This window comes from Aaosphaeria arxii (assembly GCF_010015735.1).
Source record: "Aaosphaeria arxii CBS 175.79 unplaced genomic scaffold BU24scaffold_3, whole genome shotgun sequence".
Classification (NCBI taxonomy): Eukaryota; Fungi; Ascomycota; class Dothideomycetes; order Pleosporales; genus Aaosphaeria; species Aaosphaeria arxii.
The window spans coordinates 635,785-653,414 of record NW_022983476.1 but is presented as its reverse complement, the minus strand read 5'-3'; the positions used below and the strand labels follow the sequence as shown (position 1 = coordinate 653,414).

Genomic DNA, 17,630 nt, shown 5'->3' with positions numbered 1-17,630 from the left:
GTTGAACAGTTCATAGATGACCACTGCGATTCTCCCAAATTAATGGCCGATCATCTCTGGGATAAATTCCAGTCTCTAGTATACAAGTTTATGTAAGGCACTGCCGAACACAATTTCCCAGTTGACGTTTGACATTACAGCCAAGCTCTTCCACAGAAACCCCATCTGTCTTAGTAGCATGTTAACGTCGAAATAGTGACCGTGAGGCATTCGAGCAATGCTGCGATAATATAGGGCTCTTATTCTGGTCGCGCCGGATTCCCATCCTACAGGCTCAATGCCCTGCAAAAACAGCGGCATTACTACTTCGAGATTCAATCCAAAAGACTGATGATTATTCACGATTCACCAAGGACGACCGTCCTTTGGTCGTCGTTGATATCGGTTCCGGCGTTGGAGGCCCGACTCCTGTGCTAGAGAAACTCACCAATATGAGCCGTGCGGTTCCCATCGAATTCAAATTGACCGACATCGTTCCAAAAACAGAGTATTGGGATCAGCATACCTCGCATTCGCAAAACGTCACCTCTATTGCTCAGCCTATTGGTGCATGGAACACACCTCGTTTCTTGTGGAGCAATAATTTTCGTAACTACTCCTTCCAGCCAGACGATGGAGAGTATCCAAAGAGTAGGGTTGGGGCGAACCGGGTTTTCAGATTGTATTGCCAGACATTCTCTGACTTTGATAATCTTGAGGCTATCTGTACTATGTCAGAAGCTCTAGAGAAGTCCGACGGCTTCGCAATCATACAGCTTGGGGATCGGCGCGTTGGGTGCTTTCTCATGGCTCTCTTGAGCTTTTTCTTCTTCCTCTTTTACGCCCCAATCTTCTGGTTTCCTATCTGGTCCAGGACAAATACGGCTTCGAACAGGCTGCACTGGCGGTACGGCCTTTTAATTTCCCTGCAGCTCATGACCAATGCTCTATTTAGCTGTAAGAACACACGCGAATTTGAGGAGATGATGAGGGTGGTGATTCTGGCTATGGAGGATCCGAGGGCTGAGATTACGGTCTCAACGGATCAACCACAATTTAAGGACTGTCGCATTAGAGACTGGTACTTTGAGTACCAGAGAAAGATGCACACGTTCCCGTTTGGTTACATGACATGCATTACTGGAATCCGGCGAGTCCCCTTGAAAAAGACGGAAGCGCAACAGAAGGATGGTAATGTGGATCCAAAGAGTGATGAGACAGCCCACGATGCACCTCAGGCCGAAAGCTCCAAAAGAAACGCTAAGCGGCAGATACGTAGGAAAAGATACGACGCAAACGATGACTATGAGGACGACGAGGGCAATGAAGGTGACCAGGATGAGAACGAGGTGGGCGAAGAATCCCTGCAAAAAGAGGAGAAGGAGTCCGCCGAAGAATTGGAAATATCTCTCGAGGACTGTGAGGTTGAGGTGATCGAGGGAGTCGAGCCTGAACCAGAGGATGGGAATGACTTGCAGACCGCATCTAGCTCGTCCGTACCGTCGTCATCGAGGGATCCCCCAAGAGGTAGACAACAGGCTATAAGTTTTCCCGCCAAGAGGATCGACTCTGGACAAGAGGATGAGAACGAACGGGAGGGCGCAGCTGATTCGCCTGAACAATCACCGAGGGAGCCCCCAAGAGGTAGAAAGCGAGCTAGAACTTCTCCCGTACAGCGCTACGATGAAGACGATACCGAATCGGATGATGAATGCGATCCGCGGATGGGACAACTGCATCGGACAAGAAGTCGGCGCCATGAATACGAATTCGAACAGTCCCTTCTGGCTTCCAGTTGGCAAAAGCCCAGTTGGCAAGAGCCCGAAGACGAGAGCCACTTGGAGGGTATACCTGGATCTTCGAGACAGCCGATGAGCGAAGTCGCGAGAGGCAAGCAACCAGTGCGCAATCCGCCCATGGACGAGCATGAGTTTTGGCCTAAAGGGGGTTGAGCCCGAACCGGACCACGTCGTCGATGACCTGCGTCATCATCATTACCACCTTCGCTATACATCGATTCCAAATAGTTAGTTATTAGTAGGTTAGGGTACATGGGATACAGTGACCAAGTCATAGATAAGTCGGGATAGACACGTAGGCAGCAACACTAAGGGAAAGGCGAAAGGAATAGAGAAATGAGAAATGATATCTCATTCCTCATTCTTCAATCTAATAAACCCAAAATAACTCTCTCTCTTTCTTCCCTTCTGTACTGTGTGAAGTCTTTTTTTTTTATCGTACTTGCTAACATGAATGTTCAGGGGCGGGAGGGGAAAATACGCTTGCACTTTCATTTGTATGTAGATGAGTTTTTTCATTCATTTCCAATTCGTTCATCCAATTGCTAAAAGAGAAAATAGCCGCCTCTGCCGCCACCTCCTCCGCCTTGCTTTTTTTGTCTACAGTATTCCATATTCCATATTCTCTCTCTTTCTATCATTCGCGTATAGCGAGAACGCTTCTTAAGCAGGAGTGCTCTTGCTGAACTGGATCAACCTCTTCACACCGACCTATTTAATCACGTTAGCATCCACATAACCCCATTATCCAGTAGGGAGGGTGGGGGCGTAGACTTACCATCCAGTTGCTCCCCTCGTCGTTCTTGTTGGTCATGAGGTCGGTGAACAGGGCGACGGCCTGGTCGTAGTTGCGGGACTGGATGTGGGTGGAGAGCTCGATCATGTCCTGGATGGTGTCGGGCTTGAGGAGGTCCTCGTTGTTGAGGTGGTCGAAGAGGATGTTGAGGCGCTTCTCCGTGTCCGCGATGTGCTGCTTGTACTGGGCGGGCGCCCGCGCCTTGATGCGCTGCATGTCGGCGTTCAGGATGTCGTAGATGGGCTGCGAGGAAGGGGGAATGTGGCTGCGGTCACCGGGGGCTGGGGAGGGAGAGAGATGTTAGTGAAGGTATGCATGGACGGGGATTATTGGTACTCACGATGCTTCGATGCTGCCTTGGGAGGAGGTGCCGCGGCGGGCGGGGGTGCCACTTGCTGGGGTGGTGTTCCACCTGCTGGGCCGCCTGGTGGAGGTCCAGCCCGAGGAGGGCCTTGTGGGGGACCCCGCGGGGGCGGCGCGGCGAAGCTCTGGGGCGGCGGGGTTGCTTGCGGTGGCTGATGCGACGGTGCGTACGAATTGGCAGGAGTGAATTGACCGGGTGGGGGAGCAATGTTGCGAGGTGGTGGCATTCCACCAAGTCCCTGAGGAGCTGAAGGTTGAGTGCCAGGGGCCGGAGCGTAGCGGTTCGAAGGGGGTCCTGCTGATGGTGGTGGTTGATAGGGAGAGGTTCCTCGAGGCACAACAGGTTGTTGAGGAGGCGCAAATCCGGTAGGCTGAGGTGGAGCATATTGACTAGCAGCAGAGGACGATGGTCGCTCGAATTGAGGAGCTGCCGCCGGGGATGCAATGCGAGGAGGTCCTTGGGGAGGTCCCTTCGGGGGAGGAGGCGGCGTTGGCTTCGCTGACGAAAAGGTAGGAGACGCTTGACCGTAGGCTTGTTGGTTGGGGAAGGGCGAGGCTACACCTTGAGCGGGTGTTCCACGGCGTGAAGTGGGTTTGGGTGGGCCAAAGTCTGGAGTGTCGTTCCATGCAGCGATGTGGCCTCGCTGAGCAGCAGGTACGATCGAGGGAGAGTTCGAGAAGTTCCGGGGAGGAGGAGCCAAAGGCTGCTGCTGAGGCTGGAAGCCTCCATAGCCAGGCTGAGGAATCGATGGCTGGGGGATTGATGGCTGAGAAGCCGGTGGTTGATAGCCAACTGGTGTGTAAGCGTTGCGTGCTGGTGGTGCAGCACCTCCGAATTGGGGAGCTGGCGGCTGAGCAGCAAGCGGGTTCGGCGGGGCGTATGGGTTGGCCGCTGGTTGTACAGGCGCTGCGGTAGTCTGTGGGGTATTGTATGTTGGCACGACTCTGGTTTGTCGCTGAGCTGCCGAAGGTTGAGCTTGTCTCTGAGCCTGAGGGGCAGCCTTCTTCGTCGCATTCTTAACACGGTTCCTGGCAACGTCGGCAGCAGGGTACTTCTCGGGTAGTAGATCCAGGTACTTCTCAGCAATGGACAGTTGGCCATGAGACGAGGCGATATCGGCATACTCGACGTACTTGGCGTAAAGCGGGCTCAACTTCCAATCGTTCTCCTTTTGCTGCTCGGCATCCTTGAATCCAGTGACTTGTCGGAAAACAGTAACCTTCTCGATGAAATCTTGCAATGATCGGGCATGGATAGAGAAGCTGTTGTCTCCCGATGAACTCTCCACACCAGCGGCCTCGCTCTCTTGAAGCTCTTGTGCCCAGTTGACGACCACCTTCTCGAGCTTGGAGCCAGCCAAATAGCAGAAAGACGCGTCCTTTCGTAGCGAGCCATTGTCACCCTCGATACCTTCCTGCAAGCGGTCTCCAAGAGCTTCGCAGAGGTCGGGGAACTCGGCGGCGTCAGCATATGTGCACAAAGTGGCCATGACTTCTTTCCAGTTCTTGAGGTCGGCATTGTACACTACGTCCCAGAGGTTCTTGCCAACAACCGAAGCCAACAGTCTCAAATAATTGGGTCCGTCAGATCGCTTCTTGAAGTATGCCGCCTGGGCCTTTGCGATGGCCTTCTCACCTCCGCAGATGGCAATCATGAAAGCGTCAGACAAACGGTCCTCCTTGAGAGCAGCGTCAAGAGCTGTGTCGAAATTTCCAAGGAGCAATGCGCGAGTGATTTGCTTGTCGGCCTCGGACTCAGATCCTGTGTACACTTGGAATGGGTTGTTCGTCTTCGCGCCCTTGGAAGCGGCCAGGTCACCGAGGAAACTGCCGCCACTCTGTGATTGATCAAAGAATGATGCGTCGTCATCACCAGCACCATTGGTCTCGGCGGGCTCCTCTTTGGTCTCAGCAGCATCCTCCTGCTTGTCTGCAAATCCTAGATAGTCGACCAACTTCCTTCGTGGGCTATCGGAGATCAAAGTCTCGATGACCGTCCAGTCAGCCTTCTCTTCATCGGTATCCGCCTTTGCGATCTTCGCTTCGCAAAGCTCAGCAAGGTCGCCCTTCTGGAGCGCCTTGTCGAATTCCTCGCTGGCAGTGCTGATATCGGAGTCTACCGCGAACGTAGAGATGTTGATCCTCGATTTGCCGTCAACGATTCCGAAACGAACCAGCTTGCCTCCAAATCCGAAAGATACACCGGCTCGTCGTTGGAGCCACTTGGGTGGCTTCTGGAGCGAAAACGAGGCACCTTGGGGCTCTACGTGAGTCTTCGAGAAGAAATCCTCGCCGTCCAGAGCCTGGGTTGCGCCCTTGGATGTGTCACTGGCTGCGCCAGTGTTTTGGAGAGTCTGAACAGCGATCTTGCCATCGAAGGAAGCGGTTGCAAGCAAGTTGGGGTTCGAGGGGTTGAATCTTGTCTGGAAAGTCCAATTCGTGACGACGGGGAATTCTCCGAGGGTCTCGCCAGTGTGAGGGTTCCAGGCAATTGTGCGATTGTCCTTTCCGCAGGACAGAAGGATATCGCTATCCTGAAGACACCACGAAAGCGAGAGAACGCCCTGGTCATGAGCCTGCAACGTCTTCTCGGGGGCGTTGGAGTTGCGGAGATCCCACACGAGGACGAGCGGGTTCTGGTCCGTTGGAATAGCAGTCACTAGCCTAGTAGGAACATCCGGGTCCCAAGACACAGCGCTGACAGACTTCCTGCCAAAGTTGTTGAGTGTGAGGTTCTCCTTCTTTTGCCTCACGTCCCAGACTGTGACGAAGCCGCCGCTGCTTCCCGTTGCGAGGATGTGCGCAACCTTCTTGTTCCAGTCCAATGTCGTGTACTCATCCGGATTCGCACCGGCCTTCCCCAGGCGGAACGATTTCGAATCATCGTCGAGATCGTGGATGTACAGTTCTCCTTTGGCACCCGCGGAGGCGAGGATGTGCGGTCGGAAGGGGTTGAATTGGATGGCGGTGATGGGCCCGGTGTGTTTGTCGATCTGCTCAATGACGGGATCACTATTTCTCCAGTCAGTTTCCCGAGTTACAATTGCCGCAATGCACACTTTATTAAGGGATTGCGGCCGTGATGTAGTTGTTGTACCTTGCACCCGCCTTCAGCTTTTCTGCGTCCCACAGTACCAATGCCCCGCTGTCCAGTGCGCCAGCTATTATACCTAGGGGATAGTCCTCGCACGGTTGGCTCCAGGCGATGTCATTGAATCTGAGTGACATGTTAGCATGAGATCAATTCCGAGTCCGAATAAGACCATTCTTCCTCCTGCATACCTCGATTCGGCCTGGACCGTAGCGACGGGCTGAAGCTCGACACCCTGATCTGAAGCATCCAAATTGAGCTCCCAGAGCTCAAGGGTGGTATCATTTGAGAAATCAGCGTCCACGGCACCAGCCTTGGTACCGGTTGCAATCAATGGTGCAGTCGGGCCGGGCGACCAGGCGAAGGTGGCCGTCCTGGGGATTTCTCTCAGGCGGACCATGATGGGCGACGGGAGACAATCGTGGTGCGAGAGGGCGGTTTAAAACAAGCAAAAAAGAGAACAACAAGAACAAGAGAGGAAAGAGAGGAAAAGAGATTGGAGGGGAAAGGCACCAGAGGGAGATGGGATGGCTAATGTGGTGGGAGGGTGCCTTTGTGATTATTGTGCCCAGTAGGTGTTAGGTATATGTATAGTATATGGTGGTTGTGAGTAGATTGGGTAGGAGTAGACTGGAACTGGTCACTGTAGCTTTCAACTACCACCTGTCCTCTGACCGACCGTCATCGCTCGCCGCCGCCTCGGGGGGGTTTCCAAAGTCTTGGCACACCTGCTAACTGGTACTCGTTACCCTTCACCCACGTGATATGGCTTTTCTTCGAGATTCAATTCTTCCCCATCATCAATCATTATCGAAACAGCAGCCACATTGTCGAAGAAAAGCATTGCCTGGTTGAAAATAATCCATCGCCACGCAAGAATCTTCAAAATTCACCATGGCGGCAGCAGAGACCTCGCGCCTCAAAGCCACCGTCTTCGTCGGCGGCCTCGACCAAGCGGTCACCCAGCAGACTCTGTACCACGCATTCCTGCCCTTCGGCGACATCGTCGAGGTCAACCTCCCCAAGCCGGAGGCGCCCAATTCGACCGACATTCATAGGGGCTTCGGCTACGTCGAGTTCGAGCAGGCAGGCGACGCGAAGGACGCTATCGACAACATGGACCGCAGCGAGCTGTACGGCCACGTCGTTAAGGTTGCGGCTGCGAAGCCGCAGAAACAGGCGAATGAAGGTCTGGGTAGCAAGACTGCGGTCTGGGAGCAGGTAGGTTCATTTTTATTATTTTGCATTTTGAGACGAAAAGTATAGTAGAACTAACTCATGATGTAGGAGGGTTGGCTGGCAAAACATGCCGTGAGCGAAGAAGATCGCAAAGCCACAGAGCAGAATCAAGAGGTCGCGAATGACGGACCCATGGATCCAATGCAGGGGCTGGAAGGTCTCGATGAAGCTGGACCGAAGCAGGCTTGAGCCTGTAAACGCAATTACTGGATACTGTTTACTGTATGGGTGATGTATCCCGTTTCCCGTTTCCCGTTTCCCGTTTTCTGTGTCCTGTATCCTGGATTGTGCACATTGGCAGGAAGCTCTTCTCTTTCCGACTGAATGGAATTGCTTTAAGAACGAGCAATGGTGCCGTGGATTTGGAGTCATCTACCATTACAAGGTATCAGCTCAACAGGTTTCATTGTCGAGATACTTAAAGTCCAATCCTGTTCCCCTCCATCGCCAAAACGGAACATCCCTTTGGCAGACTTTAGCAACTTCAAGTCCAACATACCAACTTCCAAACAACTTTCAAACTACACATTTCAACTACCCCAACAACCACTTTCAAAATGGGCGCATCATACATACCACCACGACATGGCACGCCTTCGCCACGCTGGGAAGAAGGCCAACTCGCAGCCCTCCAAAACCAGCTCCGGGCAACTCAACGTCAGCTGCAAAGAATTCGAGAAGACCTCCTAAGGCTCAAAAGGATGTTGCAAGCCTCCAAATCGAATCTCCAGGAAGCTATGGATGAGATTGAAGATTTGCGGCGTGTTGGAAATGCACCACATTAGGATTCCGTTTCCGAGAGCATTACAGGGCGCTTGGCATGAAGGGATCAGGCCATGTCTTGTTTCACTATATCCAACTTTTATGGCCAGTTCTCAGAGACAGGAAGCATCGGGAATGAGACTCGGCGATAGCAAAGGGGTTAGAACCGTAGTCACAATCAGTGTAGCAATGCATATGTTCCAGTTGAATACTCGAAGCAATGGAAGAAAATGAAAGAGCCGGTGCAGCTCACTGTGCTGAACCTTCTGCCACGCACGAGGTCACAGTGGTGACAGCATGCCACCTAATGACAACAAGGAAGATGATGCCTTTTTGATAAGGTAGTCAACATGAGCCGCAAAGGAAAGTTGAGGAAAACCGAACGTCGGATTCTTGTGAATATCTGAACCAGTGCTTTGTACAGTTTTGGTCTTTCAGATCAGACCCCGCGACCTCCTCCAATCTATCCATCCAAAGACCTTCCGCCTCTTTCGCAAGGCATACCAAGGCGCAATTTGTTTCGAACGGGCGAAATCTCCTATTTGTCGGCACCCTGGCGCTTGAGGCGAAGGGTCTTGTCACCGATGAGCGTCTTGCCCAGAGAGAAGCAGGCAAAACCGACGGCGATGCTGTGATGAATGTTAGACCGTTGCGTATATGCATGGGTGGAAGTGGTGGAGGTAGTGGTGTTGCCATGGATGCTATAGAATGGAAGGGTAGTGTGGGTGGAATGAGTGGGATGACATACGCAACGACGATACCTATGTCAGTAATTAGCAATTGGAACTCCAATATCAAAATAAAAGAAGAAAAAATTAGGCCGTCTTGTATTGTTATAGATCCGGCATCCACAACTTACCGAGGGGGATCAACTCAGCGGGGAGAGACTTGAGGGTGCGAAGGCGCTGGGAGATCGTATGAGCTATTCCCGGCACGTCAGTTTCTTGTCAAACATAACCACATCGTACTCTCGAAGCTGCCGTCAACCCAATTGGAATGGGGTTTCCATACCGCTCTGCTCCTCCTTCTAATAATTTGTTAGCCGATTGATGATGTAAGGCTGAAAGGTGTGGGAAGCTCGATACGTACGGGGACGGGGGTCCTCAATCGCAAGGTCTGCCTCATGTACATTTGCGGGCTCTGGCGCATGAACATGGCGCTGGAGGGCCTCATGGCGGCGTAGAAACGCGGGGTGGCGCGGAACATGGTGGCCATTGTAGTTGGATATCGAAGGAAAAAAGGAAAGGAGTGGAGAGTTGTCGTAGCAATTGGGGGGTGAGAGGTGGTGCTCTGCCGGGGGGATGTCGTTGTGTGACGATTGAGGTAGAGAGAGTATCAGTATTATTGAGGAGAGAGAGGGTTATGTAAGTCAAACTGACGAGTCACGGGAGAGGGAGAGAGGGAGGACAAGAAGGAAAGAGGGAAGGGAAGCTTGCTCGTTCGCTCGGCTTTTGCCCTACTAACCCCAATTCCACACTCGTGATTGGCTGGTCCAGCCCGTGTGGACAAAGCGCCCTCCATTGTGTTGCGATCGAACGACCGACCCAACTTCACACCTTCGTCTTCGTCACCACCTAACCACTACCACCACCACCTCCACCTCCTCCTCAGAGCTCTCGACAGCGCCCCAATTGATATCCCATCAATCCCCTCCAGGAACCCCCCGGATTCAATACCGCAACCATGTCTGACGGAGAGACCGAGACCAAGCCCTTCAAGTTCGTTACTGGTAAGTTTTCACACCCTCTGTCCGAAACGAAAGATAGCTAACGCGCACTTGTAGCCGGTACGTCCTCTCACCCGATATATCACACACAACCCCCCAGATCCACGCCTTAGACCTCACACACTCTCCCTCCCTCCATTCCGAATCTCCTACCATCGCAATTGCCGCACAATCGTCTCTCCCTCTATCTCCGGTCAGATGTACCACATATGACATGACATGACATACGATATGACACCGCATATAAGCTCTCTGAAAACAAGCCACTCGAACGTATACTGACCAGCGCAACTCAAAAGGCTTCGACGCCCGCTTCCCGAACCAGAACCAGACCAAGCACTGCTGGCAGAACTACGTCGACTACCACAAGTGCATCCTCGCCAAGGGCGAGGACTTCGCTCCTTGCCGTCAGGTACATCTCCCATGAACGCCTTCAGCATCCTCTCTCCTCGTTCCCGGCTCAAATCTCCCGGGACGGTGAGGAGGATGTAAATTCCAATTGGGCGGTTGTTCTTCTTCTATCAGAAATGGAGATACTAATTTGATACCCCCTAGTTCTACCACGCCTACCGATCCCTCTGCCCCAACGGCTGGACTTCGCGATGGGACGACCAGCGTGGTGAGTTTACCGCCCCTCTCATGTTCCCCCTACAACCCCTAGCTCTCCGCAGCGCGGGTGTGCCCCCAATCAGTTCGTTCGCATACTAACCACCCCACCCCACAGAGGCCGGAAACTTCCCCTGCAAGCTTGACCAGTAGACGTCCGATCAGTCTCCGCCTGCCCTAAGCATTTTCCTTATCATTAGGGAGGGGCACGAGTGAGTTGGGAGGATAGATTAGATAGGCTGCTGTGTGTGTGGTGCGCCATACAGGCAAAGGCAAAGGCATGAATTTTTCGAGTGGATTTTTGTATCATATTTGAAACCGTCCATCATTCGAAAAGCAGACAAAAACCCCACCACCAAAGGCAAATGCAATGCAAAGCTCTCTGACGAGATGTTCATTTTTCTTACTTGCATAAAACACTCCCTCTCTCCCCGTCAATCTACACACATGCATAGTTATGACATGACACGTGATGTCTTCATTCATACCATACTCGTAAACCTGTCAATCATTTAAACAACCAGAAAGAACCTACCGAGGCCATGCTAAGCTCTCTGAATCCGTGTTTCTTACCTCCAAACAAACACGAGATACATGACTGCTTACATCCCTTTCAATCCCTCCCTCATCCCCCTCATCCTTTTCGCCCTATGGAGAATAACAAATAGCCCATTACGGCCGTTGAACATACCACCACATACTGCACAAGCGTATGACTTGACACATGGGAGATTCATTCATGCATTCATTCATTCGAACCCATTACGCCCCCTCCTCTCTGTCCCCCTCTCTCCACCGTCCATTCGAGAAAAATGATAAACATGAATCTTCCCACCCAACACAGCCCTTACCCCTCCCCACACACCACAAGTCCCCAATCCAGAGTCATGGACGTCAAGCATACCTCCCCACAGCACCATCCATCATCCAACCCCACGCTCCCCGCCAAATCCAGGCTGTTGAAAAGTTGAAAAGGGCAGAGAGAAAGAGAGAGAGAGAGAGGTCGCAAGCACAGAAAAAGAAAGGGTGGTCGTTTCGTGGCTCATGTACTCCTCGTGTACTCCTCACATGCCCGTCCGGTAACAATGAAGACGTTGATGACAACGAGGAATGCTGACAATGGAAATGACATACGTAGGCAATCGTAACCAAGACACACGCTCAAGACGAGAGAGGAAGCATAAACGATGCCCTCGACCTAACATGATTCGAGAAAACACAGTCCATCTTACTCACCCAACTAACATCGGTACTCGTACGTACGTAGGGTAGGTAGATATATATATCGGCACATCATCCGTAGTAGGTATATAATATAACTTAAACCAAAAGTATCCAATCCAACCATCATCGTCCGTCATCATCATCGTCATTATCCAAAAAGAACAAAAAAGTTATCGCCTACAAGGGGAAAAAAGGTATATCGCGAATGTCGCCAGGTAGGTATCATGCAGTTGGTAGTAAATAAGTAGTGTTTCCGTCCGTTTAGGGAAATTATTCAAAGAAGCCCCCAGCCAGCCAGCCTTTACAAAATGCAATGCAGATTTCGCGGGAAGTCATTAAATGTTCGCTGGGAGGGACGAGAGGTGTATCAGTTTGTATGTGTGTGTGTGTGCAGGGTGGGAGGTATTTCGGAGGGGGTTTTCTAGTAGGATGGGAAGAGGGTTGTCCTATATCCGCATATAGGCCGTTGGGGAGGCGTCGACTTGATAGTTTTGGGCAGGGGGTAGATGGGGGAGCCGTGCTATTGCGCCTGCTCTTAGCTCACGTTCCAATGGTAATGGGCAAACAATCGAACTAATTACGGGGGGAAACAACGACAAAAAGCAAGGAGGGCAATGATGCTGAATGGAAGCACTAACGCTCACGGAACCAGTCAAAGATTCTACGGCGCTCGCTCGCACCAGCAGCTTCTAGCTGAGTGCTTCGCTCGTACAGTTCCTGCGTGGAGATGTCAGTAAACAGGCTGGCGTCAGAGGGTGGGAGGATATCACTTACATCGTCGTCTTTCAAAATCTTGATGTCCAGGATGAGGGCCCGGATGTCTTCGTTCTTCGACATAGCGGGGAATGGCGTGCCCTGTGCCCGCTGCACACCTACAATCACTTCGCCCATGATCTCGAACTTGCGCCAATTGATCCTTTCTTTCCCGGTAACACCGCCCGGCGGGGCCTCTCTTGAATCTCGGTTGCCTGGAGCTCCTTGGAACACGCTGACGCCAGGGTGTGGAGTGAATGCTGGAGAAGGTTTCTTGTCGCCAACAAAGGTCGAGTTTCCCTCTGATGCCGAAACCAAATCTCGTCGATGGAGGGGGATGTAAGGTATGCGTTCACCAGAGCTATTCTCCCAGGCTAGGCGATACGAGAAGTGGGACTTGTCGGTGCTCATGAGGAGTTCCAATTTCAAGTAGTCGAGGCCTGCCTTTTCGGAAACGAGCTCGCGGGTGGCGGAGAGACGATGGACGGCCGTGCCTTTGATTCCTGCAAGCACGGCACCCAACGCGTTGTAGTTGTTCAGCTGACGGACAGCTCGTGCAACCTTCATCCATTTCTCCAGCATCATCGCCCTGTGTTTCGGCTTGTCTCTCAGTAGGATGTAATTCGTAACCAGATACGCTACGTGGTTGAAGTGGTCGATCATACGATTGACATTCTCCAAGCTCTTGCATTTTCGCTTCTCTTCGAGGTTCATGCTAACGTGACGGACCAAATCTCTCGGCCGGATGGAGGAGAACATGATCCAGTCGATTCGTGTCAATTCTTTAGCGATTGCTTCCTCGCTCTCAGCGATCAATAGGTGCCATTGGATTTTCGACAATGGTTTGATAGGATTGGGTATCAGCAGCTTCGCCAAATTTTCATTACGCTCGACCTGGTTAAGTATGGTCGAACTGACGGAGGATTCCGTTGTTCTTGAAGTCCCTGTAACGTTCGTCCTGGTGCTTTGGGCAATGGAGAAGCGGTCCGAAGTCATGGACATGTGGCCAATCGCCCTTGAAAATTCATCATCTTCGGAGTCTTCGTCTAAGACGTTATTTCTGAAATTTGGAATCTGTTCGGCCTGACTTCTTTGTCGATCGCAGCACGCCCAATCGGTGTCGTCGTCTTCCATGACCATCTCGAGATCTTGCATTATCTCTTTTGCTGCCACGGCGAATTCGCGATTGCTCGCTAGTCCCTGGGTGAATTTTCGAATGGCCCGACGCGTAGAAGTAAAAGCAAAGTCGCCGGGGTAATGACTTATCCATTGCTGAAGGACTGCGAGGTATCGTAGTTGTGAGATGATGCGGATGACTTGTGGGTTTTTGTCGCGCTTCAGTGCCTCGAACCGCTTCAGAATTGCCTCGAGCAATTGACTTGGGGCAGCGAATCGGCGGTACAGGGCAAGGAAGATAGCGACGAATTTAGAGTCATGTTTTGACATTGGTTGCGAGAGGAGGCGATCCACTAGCTGGTCGAATGTGTAGCCATTCTCCGGAGACGGTTGCTCAGATATGATGCTCTGTTCGGTATCCGATGCTTGTCCGTCGGAATCGTAAGAATCGTAGCCAGGCGACTCCTCGAGATCAAGGAATGTATGGCCTGGCGTTTCGCTCGACTTGTAAGAGTGGCCTTTCACTTCAGATGACCGCGGTCGATATCTCGATACTGAAAATTCCGAACTCGCGCGTTCGTGTTTGCGAGCAGCCCATTGGTCTTTCGCAGTGATACTCCTAACGGCAGAAGAGTTCGCTCGCCGCCGTGCCATTGAAGCCTGCGACCTGGCTGTATCAACTGTTAGAGGTTCGTCTTGCATCGTGGCGTGTTTTCTGCATTGGTTGGGGGGTTTTATTGTGATCTGCGCAACTGCGCACATAGGCGCGGGGGTTGCGAACAATTATAATGAACAATTGGAAAGGGAGACTCACGTCTTTTAGCCGCGATAACGGCACGTGTGATAACCGAGAGACACCCTCGTTGTGTTTCTGGTTTGTCCTCCGATGTCTGAAAGGTGTTGATGTCTCCCAAAAAGGACTTAGCTTTCTGCTCAATTGTTTCAGGATGGACCTCCCGATGAGCCGGGTGATGATCGCATTTGCAGGCGACTAGCACAAAGGGCAGGCTTGTCTTTGACAATGTATCTATAGAGAAAATATGGTTAGCTCCTTCCATTCACGGCAATACAAATTAAACGAAACCACGACCGCAAAGCAAAAGATGTACTAACTCAGCATCTCCGGCACCCTGGTAAGACTCTCACGACTCGTGACGTCGTAAATTATGACGGCTCCATCTATGCGCGGAGTCGCCAGACTATCAATCGTCTCAGGCCATTTTATATCGTTTCTATCGTCTACATGGACGTCTGTGAAGTTCATCTCTAGGAAGCGCACAACGTAATATCCACCGTCAATGGTCATTTTACGGGTCGATATGGGAGAAGAGGGAGGATGCTGTAAATTGAGGGCGCGCTGCGTGAAGACGGATTTCCCAGTTCCACGGGCGCCAATAACGGCGATGTTGATGTCGTGCATGGCAGTTGCTGTATCGCTTCCTCCTCCAGACTGGACAAAATTCGGGTTAGCAATCGTCCAGCACACGAGTGCGCAGAGAAAGTTGAGGAAAATGAGATCAGGAAAGGCATACTCCTACAGACAGAACAGGTGACTGCGGGGAATTTTGTGAATATTCGGCAGCTGTTGGCTGGCGACCCTTGACGTGGGTAGGGGAGAGAGGGCCCTCTGTGTCGGAAGAGCTATCGACGGAGCTGGAAGAAGCGTCCTGTTGTTGGTGTGGAATGTCGGACTGGGGGAAGTTGTATCTCTGGAAGAAGGGATCGGCCGCAATTTCGTCTTCGTCGCAAGCTTCGCCAGCGAGCATGTCGGCCATGTGGTCATCGTCGCCTCCATCATGGCGGTTCTTGGGTATCATAGGCGCCGAGTATGCACGGTTTTTGAGGGCACCGGGACGTTGCGCAGAGGCAACAGCGGAGTGGAGGGAGCTGCTCTCTCTGCGCGGTGGCTGCATGCTTTGTGCACTCCTGGCCTTTTCGGAACGTTTTGTGGAGTGCTCGGACGTTGCTGGCCTGGGACTTTTGGGAGTTTGGCCGGCAGAGCTCGCGGCTCTGCCGTTGGTAGGCATGGCGGCGTAAAGATCGAGTCTCGTCGAGTGGATTCGGGGGGGAGGATCAGGTGGTAGGTGGGCTTTCAAGCAATAATGGTTTGTACGACGTCGAGGAAGCGGTGGTGGGCTTGTGACAGCGGGCCACTGGCTGCAGCGCTGCTGCCAGACATTGGAAGACTCGCGGGCGCCGAGAAGGGGGAGGGATGGATGATCGGGGTCAGCGGTCGTCGGGTCAGTCGAACGGGGTTGGAGTGTAGCAATCAATTAATGCCCAAGGATAGTTGGGAGAGAGGAAGAGGGATTGAAGGAGGAGGTAAGGTAGTGTTCTCTCTCTTGAGTTGAGAGGTAACAGAATTACAAAGGGAGATCAATACGATCTCGACCTGGCCCGTAATTGTATCAAGAAGATTTCAGCTGTCAAGGTGGGCGGGAGGGGGAACTGGACTGGGACTGGGACTGGAAGGGATACGAGCCGTAATAGAGAGTGTTTGTGACGGGGAAGTGGAAGATGTGATGGTCGCTAGTCGCCATACAGCATAGCGCCTGGAAGTACCTCTACTTACTACAAACCTACTTGGTATAACTATTAGATACCTATTTGTAGAGCAAGAATCGGCAATCAGATGAGAACAAATGTAAAAGATTTTACTACGAATGACGAGTACAAATCCTCATTCATTTCTCCTTACCATCATTTCCTTCACAGTGCATGCACCTTTCACGACCAGTACTCGTATGTTTCTGTGTCTTGCTACGAGCTATCTATATCATCCCACCCGGCTGGCGGCATCCAGTCCCCGCGCGCCGTCATTTTTCTTAATATTCCAATCAAGAGCTCAAGCTCCACAATCTCAGAGGCAAGGGTATTTTGTGTCATAAGTTGAATTTTCTTTTCCTTTCCTTGTCTTTGTCTTTGATTTCTTTTTCTTCCTCTATCAATTATTGAAATGTCGCTATGGAGTACACTGCATCCCTTGCATAATTGAATCCCTACATGTACATGTACATGTACATGTACATACAAGGTACCCGCAAGAAACAACTACTACAATCAACATCAGACAGCTCATAGCTAGAACCATTCCCGTTTTACCTCCGGGGAGAAGCATACTGTGTAGGCATAAGGCGGATATTCGGTACCAAATCTATAATTGTTCCCATAATATCTCCTGTTGTGCTCCCCATTCCCGCCCTTGCATCTCCTACTGGCTCCATTCTCGCCGACCAGTACGAAGTACACCTCCCCTAATGCTTACAGCACCATTCATAAACAGACAACAGCAAACGACAATAATAACCCTGTGCATCTTCGTCCCGTCTCCTGCATACTGCATTCCCTCACTGCGCTCTGTACCTCTGTCCGACCCGTATCCTCTTTTCTGAAATAATCACAGCGTCAAACGCCAAAGGTTCATAGAAAGAAGAAAGAAAAAGAAAGCAATCGCCCAGTACAATCCGAGCACCGTCTATGCAAGACACGCCGCATCGAGACATGATATGAGCCCATTCATGCGGCCCATGCATCGTCCTACAAAGTAAACCATTTGCCATTGATTACACCGCGTTTACCAGTTACGTCCAGATTTGGAATATCTGTCCTGCTGTCGGCGAGAATGAAAATCAACAAACTGTCATTCTCCAATCCACATGCTAAACCTCAAACACGGAATCAATTGAACCATCATCACTTCCCCAGATACATATGCATCCTCATTCACAAAAGTCCACAATAATCATACAGCAACTCCCTTCCCTTTGTTCTCGCCTCCTCCCCCTCCTCCCCCTCCTCCCCCTCCTCCCCGCACGACCACATACAATCTACCTGCTGTGCCGCAATCTCACCATCACCTCCCCGTACCACCTCTCCCTCTCTACCCTAGCCTAGTCCCTCTCTCTCGCCTGCGCGCGCTCCTCCCCACGAGGTCGCACCGCACCGCACACGCACCGCACCGCACCGTACCAATACCAAAGAAAAGTACCGAACGCTCGGACAATTTCCCGTCTACCAGCCCCGCCGATCATTGCCCCATCTCGGCTGCCCCGTGGGGCTGAACCTACCATTCGTTGCTGGTCTGGTTATCGCGGCGTAGTGCCTGCCTGCCTGCCTGCTAGACGAATCGGAGGCGTTGCCCGCGACGGATGAGGTGCTGTTTTGGGAGTGCGAAGA

General features: G+C 51.9%; 5 protein-coding genes across 5 annotated transcripts; 2 read left to right on the top strand and 3 right to left on the bottom strand.

The window, feature by feature from the left end:
- Positions 1 to 2,406: 2,406 nt before the first annotated feature.
- BU24DRAFT_420092 (uncharacterized protein) lies at positions 2,407 to 6,664 on the bottom strand. Its single transcript, XM_033527395.1, has 4 exons — positions 6,220 to 6,664; positions 6,035 to 6,154; positions 2,915 to 5,949; positions 2,407 to 2,855 (listed from the first exon to the last, which is right to left on the bottom strand). Exons 1-4 carry the CDS (start codon positions 6,426 to 6,428, stop codon positions 2,503 to 2,505), a joined length of 3,717 nt encoding a protein of 1,238 aa, XP_033385403.1. The 5' UTR covers positions 6,429 to 6,664; the 3' UTR covers positions 2,407 to 2,502.
- Positions 6,665 to 6,922: 258 nt separating this feature from the next.
- On the top strand, positions 6,923 to 7,456 carry BU24DRAFT_343095 (peptidyl-prolyl cis-trans isomerase E; the record flags this gene model as incomplete). Its single annotated transcript, XM_033523352.1, has 2 exons — positions 6,923 to 7,249; positions 7,316 to 7,456. The coding sequence occupies 2 exons, from the start codon at positions 6,923 to 6,925 to the stop codon at positions 7,454 to 7,456; spliced, it is 468 nt and encodes a 155-aa protein (XP_033385402.1).
- A 685-nt stretch (positions 7,457 to 8,141) lies between these two features.
- Positions 8,142 to 9,329, bottom strand: BU24DRAFT_420090 (uncharacterized protein). The gene is made up of 5 exons (XM_033527394.1): positions 9,119 to 9,329; positions 9,041 to 9,056; positions 8,889 to 8,951; positions 8,778 to 8,790; positions 8,142 to 8,658 (listed from the first exon to the last, which is right to left on the bottom strand). The coding sequence occupies exons 1-5, from the start codon at positions 9,242 to 9,244 to the stop codon at positions 8,568 to 8,570; spliced, it is 309 nt and encodes a 102-aa protein (XP_033385401.1). The 5' UTR covers positions 9,245 to 9,329; the 3' UTR covers positions 8,142 to 8,567.
- Positions 9,330 to 9,712: 383 nt separating this feature from the next.
- Positions 9,713 to 10,514, top strand: BU24DRAFT_460157 (cytochrome c oxidase, subunit VIb; the record flags this gene model as incomplete). Its single annotated transcript, XM_033531795.1, has 4 exons — positions 9,713 to 9,758; positions 10,055 to 10,167; positions 10,311 to 10,374; positions 10,480 to 10,514. 4 exons carry the CDS (start codon positions 9,713 to 9,715, stop codon positions 10,512 to 10,514), a joined length of 258 nt encoding a protein of 85 aa, XP_033385400.1.
- Positions 10,515 to 12,218: 1,704 nt separating this feature from the next.
- On the bottom strand, positions 12,219 to 15,481 carry BU24DRAFT_345923 (ras GEF; the record flags this gene model as incomplete). The annotated part of the gene is made up of 5 exons (XM_033523467.1): positions 12,219 to 12,302; positions 12,360 to 14,125; positions 14,269 to 14,481; positions 14,568 to 14,904; positions 15,002 to 15,481. The coding sequence occupies 5 exons, from the start codon at positions 15,479 to 15,481 to the stop codon at positions 12,219 to 12,221; spliced, it is 2,880 nt and encodes a 959-aa protein (XP_033385399.1).
- Between the last annotated feature and the right edge of the window lie 2,149 nt (positions 15,482 to 17,630).

Coding starts and splice junctions, on each gene's coding strand:
- BU24DRAFT_420090 (XM_033527394.1), bottom strand. CDS start 9,244: ATGGCCACCATGTTCCGCGCCACCCCGCGTTTCTACGCCGCCATGAGG.
- BU24DRAFT_420092 (XM_033527395.1), bottom strand. CDS start 6,428: ATGGTCCGCCTGAGAGAAATCCCCAGGACGGCCACCTTCGCCTGGTCG. Junction 6,155..6,219: donor ACGGTCCAGGCCGAATCGAG/GTATGCAGGAGG, acceptor CATGTCACTCAG/ATTCAATGACATCGCCTGGA. Junction 5,950..6,034: donor AAGCTGAAGGCGGGTGCAAG/GTACAACAACTA, acceptor CTGGAGAAATAG/TGATCCCGTCATTGAGCAGA.